At 36.6% G+C, this 12965-nt stretch overlaps 1 protein-coding gene across 2 annotated transcripts in view; it reads left to right on the top strand.

Moving 5' to 3' along the window:
* WWC2 (WW and C2 domain containing 2) overlaps positions 1 to 12965 on the top strand; it is a 149758-nt gene that overhangs the window by 51394 nt on the left and 85399 nt on the right. For both annotated transcript variants that reach the window (XM_039336651.1, XM_039336650.1), the window contains exon 2: positions 331 to 440. In XM_039336651.1, the coding sequence (XP_039192585.1) occupies positions 331 to 440 (110 nt within the window). The remainder of the gene's footprint in view (positions 1 to 330; positions 441 to 12965) is intronic.

Below are 12965 nucleotides of genomic sequence, written 5' to 3'. Positions count from 1 at the left end.
TGTAATGAAAAGAAAAAAAAATCAGTGCTGGGAATTATTAAGAAAAAATATGCAAAAATATAACAGTTATGTTCAGCTAAAAATACAATGCAGGAAAGAACATGGAATATCCTTTCTGCATATTGATCTTTATTTTAAAAAAAAGCATTTAGCTCTTGTCAATGTTTCTTAATCAACCTTTTCTCACTTGTTCTTTAAAGTGAAGATATTGAACAGGGTAGTAGTGCCTGAAGAGGCACTTCTGAATTAAATTGCTTAATTTTCCCTATGTCTGTATCGAGGAAAAAATTCTATAATCTTAATTCAATTATTTTGTTATTTTGTTTCTAGGTTAACAAAGCCATTATCCTTTGCAGACTGTGTCGGGGATGAGCTACCATGGGGATGGGAAGCTGCATACGATCATCAGATTGGTGTCTACTATATTGACCACATAAACCGTAAGTGTTTTCTGTAAGTGCTTTATTGATTATATAAGAAGGCTTATCGAGATTAGACTCTGCTGTTAGACTCTTAACAAGGACTTGAAAAAGAAGATTTCTTATGAGACTGTTGAAACTCCCCACAGCAATTCACTTGGTTTATTTTCTTAGGAAAAACATTATAGCTTCCACTGCTGCTGCTTTTCTTCCTACTTCATTTTGTTAGTGCTGTTATATCCTATCAAGTGCATTTCAGAATTACTTAGAATTGTCTATTAACCTTAAACTTTCATGTTACCAATTAAAACATTGTTTTCTGTTTGTGTAAGCAACTCCCCAAGTTTTGATAAAACATTCTAATTAATTCCACAAATCTGCTTTTTTCAGATTCAACTAGGAGATGTTGAAGTACTTTCTAAGAAATATATCCTACAAAATTGCATTACAATTATATCAAATTCCCTATGTTCTTGTTATTTAGGCTTTCAGTAATTGTAGAGATGGTCAAAGTGGCACCAAATATATAAAAAAGAAATTGCAAGAGCAATCTGATGGAAATCTCAAAACTCTTCAGAACAGTAATAAATAATAATTTAAAAAAAATTAGGTGGAAAAGAAGCTGTAAGATTCAGAACTGGTCAACTATATCCTAAAGCAGTATAAGTGGTCCTCACTTAACTATGATAATTGAGACCGACAACTCCATTGCTAAATTACACAGTTGTAAAGCATGATGTCACATGACCATGCCAACTTATGATAGCACTGGCTGTAGTTACAATTACTGTTGTTAGGCAAATCCTGCATAATTGCAGCGTCTCACATAATCACGGTTTGTAACTTTCTACCAACTTCCCCATTAACTTTGCTTGTCAGAAGCCAGCAATGAAAGTCTCAAATGGTGATCATGTGACAATGAGACACTGTGACCATTATAATTGTAAGCCAATTGCCAAGCAATTGAATCATGATCACCTTCTGCGAGAATGCTGCAACAGCCATATCTATGAGGAACAGTCATAAGTCTCCTTCATTCAGCACTGTTGTAACTTTGAATGGTTGCTGAACAAGTAGTCATTCAGCAAGGACTACTTGTAGAGTGAGGGCTAAATCTAAATCTAGTCCAAAATTGTAGGACAGGAGGGATGAGAGTGGAAGATGACTAAAGTGGTCAGAAACCCGAGCAGTAGCCTATAATGTGCCAGCAATCTATTGAAGGTTTCACTTGCATTAATATGTCTACTGAAATAACTTTCCTACTCCTTATTTGCGTATTTACTATAAATGTGAAAGGTATACAGTCCTGTAGTGGTGCAATACAATGTTATTCTTGGATGAGTTTCAATAGATTTCATGAGAGATCTAAGAGACAATATGGAATGGTGATTTAAATGTTACAGTGGTGGGGAACCCAGAATTTAGTCTAATCTCAGCCATGGAAGCTTACTGTGTTACGTTGGCCCAATTACCCCCATTTAGCTCAACTATCTTATAGAATTGTTGTTGAGGAGGAGAAAAATTAGAGTAAGGAAATGCTTTGTATGCGTCTTGAACTCCTTTTACAAAATATGAGATCCAAATGTAATAAAAAATAAAGTCATTTGTAAAGATCCATAGCAGCAATTAGTTAATTGATGTTATTAATTTTAATTTTAATATATTATATTATTTTTAGAGGGCTTGATGGCTCAGTGGTTAAAGATACTGAACTTGTCACAGCCCAGGTTTGAGACCCGAGTTCTGTGCAATGGGGTGAGCTCCTGTTACTTGCTCCAGTTCCTGCCAACCTAGCAGATTGAAAGTATGCAAATGCAAGTAAATAAATAGATACCACTTTGGTGGGAAGGTAACAGCGTTCCATGCACCTCAGTGTACAGTCATGCTGGCCACATGACCACAAAAGTGTCTTTAGACCACAGTGCCTCCCTTGGCTAAGAAACGGAGATGAGCATTGCCCTCTAGGACATAACTGGACAAGGGAAACCTTTATCTTTATATTATTTTTAACTACTTTGAATACTGATCAGAATAAGGTAAGGTAAGGTAAGGTAAGATAAGATAAGATAAGATAAGATAAGATAAGATAAGATAAGATAAGATAAGATAAGATAACCTTTATTGTCATTTGTTTACTGTGGGCACAACGGCACACATCAAAAATGAAATTTAGTTGCCCGCTCTCAAAGTAAAACACATACATGACACACAGCTAAAACATACTATGTACAACATATGTATAGACCCACACCCCTACATATACATAGCAAATAAATATTAAATACTGTCCATCTTGAACATATAACAGAAGGAGGAAGCTTGAGAGTTCACAAGGTTAATGCTGTATGGAATTAACTATGGCTGAATCTGGATGTTCTGCTACGGATACCATGAAGCCTCCTCCCAGAAGGTAACAAAGAAAACAGGTCGTGAAGAGGATGTGTAGTGTCCCAGATAATCTTACGGACCCTGCTCAAGCAACGCTTCTGTGCTATGTCCTGGATGGGAGGGAGGGAACTGTCAATGATCTTTTTGGCAATCCTCACCACTCTCTGCATCGCTTTCCTGTCTGGAGCAGTGATGCTTCCAAACCAGACTGTGATGCTGTATGACAGGATGCTCTCGATCGTCCCCTGTAGACTAGCTGGGAAATATTGTTTTAGAATATTAGACTGACCCTAGAAATAAAAAAATAAATATAAAATCAAATGTTTTAGAGATCTTTCACCACATTCTTAAGGCTTAGAAGATGAGCAAACAGTAATAGTATGGATTATGCATATAGGTAAATGAAGTAACTAGACTGAAATTTGGTTACACTTTGAATTTTTCTTTGCTTTTATTTGCATAGGACATAATGCAAACATTTGTGGAGAATTATCTTCTCACCTGCTGTGGGCTCTTAGAAAAAGAGAGATTTGAGCTTTTAGTAAATGTATTTTGTGGAGAGTGCTAGATTGGTGTGTTTTTTTCTGTTAAACTGGTTTTTCTTCATCCTTTCAGAATGAAGAATCAGATACTTAAAACATTCTCAGTGATACATTAATCCATTTGCAATTTGAATGAATTTTTTCTGGAGTGCAGTTGCCATCAGTGTGTTGGCTATAGGAGTGGTGTTCTGAAGAGAACACCCTTTGTTTGAGTTAGTAGGAGGTAAGCTGCCTGTGATAAAGGTCAGAGGCAGGTCACATGTCTTACATGTTAAAATTGAGATTGTAGCTTTTAATTCACCTGACTGGAATGCATTAGTTTGATAATTATGAACTGTACTGCTCAAGAGTTTAGGAAATATTTCATTAAAGTTTAATTGTAGAAATAGTGACTTAAGGGAAGCTACATTTTTACTTGTGTAATAGTATATGTATGCATTGGCAATTACTGCTGCAACTGTTAAGGAGTGTACTGTTTCAATTCCAGAAATATTTCCCTCTTCTTACTTTTTTTCAGTCTGTGAACTTGTATTTTAAAATAAACATCTTAATCTTCCCTAAGAAAATAAAACATACCAAACTTTTCTGTAGCCTACATTGTTTTGTGGCAGCTCATGGACTATAATATCATGGCTAAGATTGAAAGCTATGAAATGTTATTTCAATTATGATGTGTAAATTAAAATTTCACTTTGTTTAACCACTATTTACTGAATAAACCATACAGTAATTAATGGATTTGTTCAAAATGCTAACAGTGGAAAAATGTAGAAGTTGAATTAATTTCTGTTCACCTAAGGATTCATTGAAACATACCATTTGATCAGAGGTGCTTAAACTTTTACACGCAATTATTAATGTTTTAGTCTCACCCAAAATAGACTAGAAGCAGTGGTGGGATTCAGCCTGTTCGCACCACTTCAGCAGAACTGGTAGCTAATTTTTGTTGCCCAGGCCCAGAATGGACTTCCAGAAGCGGCATCCACACAGAGAACTGGTTGTTCACATATTTGAATCCCACCACTGACTAGAAGTATATAATATGGTTTATGGCCAATTGAACCACTTTTAATATACATTGTTGCTTCTTGAAGTTTGTTGAAAAACAACTACCTTGTTCCACATGTTCACATAGTGATCATGTGAGAAATATAAATAGCAATAGCGCTTAGTCTTACATACCACCCCATAGTGCTTTACAGCCCTCTCTAAGTGGTTTACAGAGTCAGCATCTTGCCCCCAACAATCTGGGTCCTCATTTTACCAAGGAAGGATGTAAGACTGAGTCAACCTTGAGCCCCATCAGGATTGAATTCCAAGATGTGGGCAGAGTTAGACTGTACTGTATTCTAACCACTGCGCCACCAAGGCCCATAGCATTATACTGTTATGTAGGCAAACCTTAGCTTATCATCTTGGTATATAAAGGGTGTTTTCTCAAAAATGTCTTCCTTGACCAAATGAAAACACAGGTATTGAAGACTAACTATAAACATATATTTCATTTCTCTTCATCACATTGGTTATTTGTGTCCATTGTTATTCACTGCCCTTTCATAGAGCTCCATTGAAGATTATCAAAAGTAACAAATCAAACAGGCCATTTTACAAATAGGCTATTGTTAGCAAATACTATGATATGTGTAATAAGATCTTATTCCTTGACTATTTGATTTGGGAGGAATAAATTGACCTGACACGTATAAACAATAACTTAATACAGGTTATTAAATGGTATAAATAAAAATAAATTCCTGTTTAAAGTTTGTGCACAATGATTTTGGGTGTTTCAACAGTCACAGCTCTGGGGAGGCAGAGTGGTGATGATCCTGCATAATGCTTTCCTTATGACTAGAGCCTTTGCTCCTCAGGATATGGATACAAGAGTACCTGGAAACCCTGGAGAATTTCAGTCTTGATGTCCTGGGCTAGTTCTAGAATTCACAAACTCCATAGCTGTTTTCCCAGACAATTGAACAGTTATATGTGTCTTGTTGATTTTGGGGAGTCAAGCACAATGAGGACATTGAATGTCATCACCACTCAGTAGCCTTTGTCTGTTGATCACATGGAATTCCAAGAATTCTGGAAGTTGAATTGCCAAAAGTGACAACTACAGTACCAGTGGTGGAAGACAAGAACAGGTATCACAAAACATAGGTACAAATCATAGATTGTACCAATTCAGATGTTGAATTATCAATATCTCTCCACTCTTATTGATCTGCAGGTTGCAGTCCAGTGGTATTGAGATAGCCCACTTGTTGAAGAAGAATGAGTACAATTGTTCTTCAAACTACTCTGAAATGTTTGCAAGTTATTTTGCTGGATAAATTGTTCATATTAGCTCACGTTCCACATGGGCAACATCAGATTAGATGACTGAGACAATGTCTTCTGACGTTGTCTAGGATTGTTTGATTTTGTGGACTGAGAAGTTGTAGATATTTCCTGCAACATGAGTTCTGTCATTTTCAATCCAAATTTTTGTCATATTTTATTCCTTGAGTAGCATATGTGGATTTTGCATGATGATTCATTCTTCTTTGAGGGAAGTGGTAATATTTTTTGTCTTAAATGAGTAGAATATCCCTGCTGAAGAAGCCACCTCTCAGTTTGGTAGTATTATACAATTTCTGCCCAGTTATCAATTTTCCATTTATAAAGCAAGATTTTACAAAAGGTTGTTAGAAGACAACTAGATGAAGTCTGTTGTGTTAAACTGTTTTAGAAAAGTACCAAACCTGGATATAGGACAGAAATAACATTGTTTGCTCTTGTGGATGTTCTCCACTGGACTCTGGATGAATGAGACATAGTCACCTGGTCCGATTAAAACTCTCAAAGACATTTAATACTATTAGCAATTATTTCTCAGGGACTACTTGTAATGGTTTGAAATGTTGTTTTGCAATGTTTTTACTTCTTCCTAATCAGGTCATTTCTATGGCTGATTGAGTACTGAAGCCCTTGCTCACTCCTATGTTGGGCGCAAAAGGATTTGGCTCTTTCCTGTAAGCCAAAGATAGACAATTAATTTTTCCAAAGGGCCACATGAGGAACTGGTACTGTCGTGGAAGGCCAAACCAATAGTTCCTTGTTGTGCTTTGCCCACTCGCCTGCAAGGCTGCTCTTTGACTGAGGCAGCAGTGGATGACTGTGCCTGGGTTCCTTCATGTGATGACCACCATTGCCATCTCCTCAGGCTGCTTCAGGTGAGGGATTAGCACTGTGCAGGCACAGAAAAGCACTTTCTCCCCTCACCTGCCTATGGCCACCAGCTGACTGAAGGAGCACCCGGCAACTGCACAAAGCCAGATCTGGCTCAACTTCTTCTTCCACCCCCTGCAGCGAATTTATTTATATTTGGTTTCTAATTTTCAGTTGACCTCACACAGGCCAGAGTAAGGATAGCCAAAGGGCCGGATGTGGCCCAAGGGCTTTAAAATGCCCAGATCTAAGCTGTTTAACCCATAAAATCACAATGGGAAGTCTGTCTGCCTTTATTCAGTAGGGAAATTGTATTGTAAATTGAATCAATCAAAGTAGGTGATAGCTACATTTAAGTTTTTATAATTGTGTAACAATATTTTTATTATAATTATAAATTATTATGGTAGGCATTGATTTTATTTTATTTTTATATAATTTTAATTGTTGGTTAATGCTTATTTATTAATTTTTACTATTGTTAGATTGTACTCCAGTGAGAAGTACAATATAAATACATTGCTTTGTTTGTTTCTTTAGTTTAGGATGAGACATCTAGTGTATGCTGGTAATATTCAGTTACATATCTCTGTTATGGGTTAAACAAGAAATACAAGATATGTGGTCACCTAGTGTCTGAAGGCTATAAGAATTTGATGGGGTAAAATATGCTGAAATAGATCATTGGCAAGACCAAGTTCCTGTTCACACTTGCTCTGGACTGAGTCATACAGTACCCTCCTTGAAGAAATAGGCCAATGACTTCAGAGCTCCCTTGGAGTCACAACTTTTGCTTGAACAGCAAAACCTGGAGTGGCCTTTGCATAGTTGCAGCTGGTACATCAATTGCAGCCCTTTTTGGATTGAGGGTAATAGATATTCATGCCCTCATAAACTCAAGACCAGTTTATTGCATTATTGTGATGGAATGAACACCTGAAGGAAGGAAGCCCTGGTGAGTGGAGTTAAGAGATATGCCAGTCTGGACTTTATAGGTGGGAGGAAGCATATGAAGTCAAATACTTAGACCTATACAGTATCTAGTTTCCCAAAGGAAAACAGATAGTCCGGCAACATTCTTGTGTTACAGTAGAGTTAAAAGCAAGGAACCCCTGGGTCTGAGTTCAAGAGTCACTTGATTATTTGCGTCTGACAATTATGATTATTTGGCACTGCCTTTGAAGACTGGAGAGAGCTTCCATAGGTGCAGATTATGGTAATCCACTTTCTGATGGATGAGAGTGCTTCAACTGAGCAACACATATTTTGTAGCCCCTGGATTGGTTGCCAATATGTTTCTGATGCAATTTTAACTGTTGTTTTTTAATTTATAAAGGCCTATATGGCATTAGCCCATATTACCCCAAGACCATATTTTTGCAGGTAAAATTAATCTGTCTAGTTTAAGAGAAATTCGGATTCTGTCTCCTTGAGATGGGAGGAAGGGACAGTCTTTTTCTGCAGCTGTTTTATCTGTTCAGACAGCTCACCTGTTGAGGGCTGGTAGAATGCCAAACATTTTGGTATTCAGGCAGACAATAAAGATCAACCCTCAAGCATTTGGGCTTAAAATGTGTTTTTCATGCGGTCATTCAGTTTTCCATTTATTTGCTTTAATTTATTATTCTTAGCCTATTATAGTTTTAGGATTTCATATCAGATGCCTAGGAACTGGGTTTGAGTGAGTAAGATACTGTATAAACTTCTCAAGTTCCCTGACTACAGTTTGCCAGAAAACTACAAATTTTCTAAACTTAGTTTGATTTAACAGCTAGAGCTAGCACAGGTCTCACTAATATGGCTTAGCTAGAGAAAAGTTTTTATTGCAAGCAAGATTGAAACCACGTGGAATGAAGTTTTATAGCCCTTACTATATTTTACATTTATCTTTTGTGAAGAAAGACAAACTGGCCACACTCACTAAATGCTGGGAAAATGTAACAGGGAGTGGTTGGAGGACATGGAAAATCTGGACTGATTTTCTAGGAACATGAATTGGTTTGTTACTGTTATCTTTTAGGATGTTTTACATCAGTTCTACTTTATAGCCGTGGGATTTACAAGTGGTGTACTTTCTAAATATTAACTAGATCTAATCCAGCATAATGTTAACCAAAGTTAGCTATATGGGGCTGCTATGATTTCAAAACCTTAGCTTGACTAAATATGCATATATGCCTTCCAGTATATGAGGTTGCAGAAAGAAAAATTTTGCATCTGTGCATAGGATGCCAGTTAGAGTACATGCTCTGCAGCAGATATTCTTTTTATGCAGTTGAGGTAACAGAGATAAGGCAATATTAACAATTTCCAATGGAATAGTCTTATTAGTCCTTTGCAGTAGCATCCCCAAAGAATCTTGTAATGCCTTGAAATTAGCACGTTTAATTTTGGTTGAGCACAATTTACTTCATCAGAAACACTATCTGCTTCATCAAATGCCATTAAATTACTCATTCTGCCATCACTTAAACATGTTAATCAATGATATTTGAGTGTTTTCTTTTCTGTCCCTGGAATTATAGGGTAGAAATTCTAATTTTAAAAAGACTTAATTCCATTGCTACTGCAGAGTTAGTCTTTTACCTAGCACTATTATTCTTGTTTAGAACAAGTCTTTTATTTTTTTTATTTTACAGGAAAGGAAAGCTCATCACTCATTGCTTGCAATAAGCACATAAGAATTTTATTAGAATCTGAAGCTTAGGAAAGAAATTGGGCCCAACAGTTTAGAACTATTTTCAAGAATAAGAATATCATTAATGATCCCCAGGAAAACTATAAATTTTATTCAAAGAGCAGTTAAAGAATATCAATTCCATGTTATAGCTTTTCTGTTTAGCCTAAGACAGTAAAGAGAAATACTCTTCTTTACAGAGTGATTTTTGCCTTGAATTTTCTCCAGATTGATTGCAGTACCTTACAGTGTTATGTTGTATTGATCATTTTTTGTATTTGTATGCCCAACTTTTTGAAGAAATGTGGTTTTTTTCTAAAGAAAGATCTGTATCTTATCATTTATAAATATGAGTGTTAGCAATTGTTAAATATGCCACAGAATAAGATGTTTCTGTTATCACTGTTAAGTCTTAAAGTGTTCCTAGTAATAGAAGTCCCGCTGTAGCATAACTAGAGTGCTAACTGCCCTGCTACCTCAGGAAACTTGAATTATGTCTGACCCATCTCAATTGCTTTTATCTGAAGGAAAGCAAGGTTGCGGGAAATGTTCTGCAGATGCTCACAGTGTGTCATATTCAGCTTTGAGTTAGCAATCTTGAAGTGGAAGTGAAACCTTTTTCTTTAATGCAGGCAGAACTGGCATTCATCCTGCTGCTTCATGGATATAGAAGTACATTAGCCTGCTGTTAGGAATGGATGGCCTGTAAAATCTCCACCAGGCTGAAATTCTTCCATATAGCCTTAATTCATATACCTGTTGGCCATGCTGTTTCTCTGAACAGCTATAGAATGAAAATCATCGTTAGAAAACATGCTTTAGAAATAGTTCTTGTAAGGATCCTTATTTTTTTCTAACCTAGTATGTATTTATTTCAAAGAATTCCTTGTCAGGTTTCATTTTTTGGATGGCCATATCTGATTTTGTTTTCTTCACATTCGGAGACAAGTGTTGTGGCTGTATGAGCTCTCACAGAGAGGTGGAAATAAATATATGCTTGATTTTTCAGCCAGTTAGTACTGAATCCCCATCCCCATCACTTGTCTTGAAAGTGCTTTGTCCTTGTCCAGCAATCACAAGGACAGTGTTGCTGTGGGCCACGTTTTAGGACTCTGCGGGCTATTCTTGCAGTTTGGGCCACATATTGAGCAATCTCAACTTAAACCTACTGGGCAATTACCTGAAATGTGTTCGCAGATATGGTTTTCTCTTGTAAGATTATTTTCCATTACAGTTAATGCTGCTCTTAAAGTAAAATCACAGCAAATATATCTGTTCCCTAACTTTAGTTTGTTTGGCTATTGATTTGTTATAAATCCCATTTGCTACTTATGTTTGCTTCTGTTAAACTTATTTTGCATATATAGGCACAATTAGCTTGAAAAGATATAGGAACAAGATATATCCTGTATTCTTTAGAATTCTTCTAAACTTCTGGGTTTGAGTTTCCTTCTCAGAATGTCCAGTAGATAGACACAAGGTACCTCACTTTTACCATTCCAGCTGAAATTTGAGAGGCACATTTTAGTATCTTTAAAGCACAAGGAGAAATCAGATTAAATCAATCAAAAATTTAGTTAGCCAGCTTATACCAGAAAAGGTGCCTCGTAATGATTACTTAAGAGCCGAAAATATCCATGGACTCTAGTACTAGTCTTCCTTTTCTGTTTTTTTGATTAGACTACAATGGTTCCAAAAGGTTTGGGGGCACAGCTCTTATGATTCCTATTTATAAAAAAGGGGGAAGAGACATCAGATAATTATCAGTTTATTAAGAATCATCAGCAAATTGTACAGTATACATGTAAACGCAAAATTGATGGTTTGGTTGGAAACAACAAATTCTTGCAGAGGAACAGACTGGCTTTAGAGCTCATCATTTCCTTTATATCCTGCTGTCATCCTACAACATCTGGGTGAGGAGTATACAGCTCAAGCAGGATCTGTTTTATATGCTGCTTTTATTGACTGTAGATTTGCCTTGGATTCAATATTGAGAATTAGGCTATGGGACAAATTGGTCAATTCCCTGATAGATAATTCCCTATTATTCCTGATATACTAAAAAATCCTATGTTAAAAATTAATTTTATTCCACAAGGGCATTTAACCAAAACAGGTTGCTACAATAAGGGGAGTGAGCCAGGGTTGCATGCAGGCACCATTATTATTCAGTGTTTATATAAATTCTTTGGTTGACCAATAGAACAGCCCTGACATTTTCCTCAAAGTTAGCTCAAAGGCATGTGTACCAGTGATATCATTCTTCTGTATCAAACCTCAATTGGGCTAACTTGCATTTTGAGACCCCTTACCATTTATTGCAAGGAGGGAGAAGTAGTAATTATGAAAAAACAAAAGTCTTAGTATTTACTAAACATCCCAGAATCCACCAGCCATTAAGTGTTCACAAAAATGGGCAAACAAAGACTTTTAGATATAATAGCTTTTCAGGCCTTTGGTGAGAGAAGTGCTCACTCAAACTATGTAGTCTGTAATGCCCCAAAATCAAAACTTTCTACTATGTTTAAGAAGTTCCTTATCCATTCCTGCTGCTTTAAATTTATTTTTTACCAAAATGTGCTGTCAGTTCCTGTAGCTCAGCTAGGGCCCCATTGTAACTATTCAGAATTAGACTTGAAAGCTTTGACAATAGCAGATAATTTCAGTACTAAATGGAGGAGATATCTCCTTGAGAAATGATACTTCTATGGATACTCTAGAGAAGCTCTCCTTTTCATAGGACACAAACAAGTTAAAAAGATACATGTATGCACAGTGTGTGTTAGACACAGAAAAGCAAGTAGAACAATCTCAACTATAGTACTCAAAAATATTTTCTGAAGTAGACCTGTGGGTTATTTAAATTCTATCACAGTTTCCAAGTTAAGAAAGGCTCTAATTTAACACTCTGCCATCCAATATACTAGAAAGCATATACTGTATAAAAATACTAATCAGATGTGTCCTTGTGGCACATGTGGTATGGAATCTACTGCTTGGGTTTTATTTATATTGCAGCTACTATCAGGAATTCAGGCTTGAAAGTCACCCCGAAGAGGCGACCAGCAAGGAGGGGCTTTCGCTGGATCCCGGGAGAGCAGCAACTCTTCCATCAGACCAGGCAATCCTTCCAAACTGGCGAACGAAAGGACCGGCCATAGAAATATGGCTCGTCATTAGGCTGCAAACAGCCAAAGTCACACTACCATCTGGCAACTTCAAAGCAGCGTGGACAGGACTGGCTGAGGTTTGCCTCTCTTACATCCTAACCACTTAATTACCTGCATAAGCTGCTAAAGTACTTTCCCCCCTGTGGTGAGGGAAGGGGGATTCTAGCCCTCCCTCCAGAAACAGCAGCTATCAACCACTTGGGAGTTTAAAATGTTGGAAAAATACTGAGATCTTAATTGGAATCCTATTTCCTAAAATTGGTGGATTATAAGATTTGCATCTTTCTGCTCTCTCTCTCTATATTTCTTCCTTGACTTTTATTCTAATTACTATTGAAGATTTGGGGTTTTTTCCCCTTAAAATAGAGTGGAAAAAAAACTAAAAAGATCCAACTAACTTTAAGACGTAACCTGCTATTCTCTAAGAGACTTATTGACAGCTTTGAAAATAGACAAGATAAAAAAATAACCTTGAAACACCATCTGCAAAATTCAGCTCAGCTCCCTATTTGGTGGACTTTCTGACTGTCAGTTTCTTTCTCTTGAGTTTAATATA

This window comes from Crotalus tigris, unplaced genomic scaffold, assembly GCF_016545835.1.
Source record: "Crotalus tigris isolate CLP2741 ecotype Arizona unplaced genomic scaffold, ASM1654583v1 scf7180000017666.379230911805:20528666, whole genome shotgun sequence".
Classification (NCBI taxonomy): Eukaryota; Metazoa; Chordata; class Lepidosauria; order Squamata; family Viperidae; genus Crotalus; species Crotalus tigris.
Note: the sequence above shows the minus strand (reverse complement) of the source record. Positions and strands in the feature narration are given on the sequence as shown.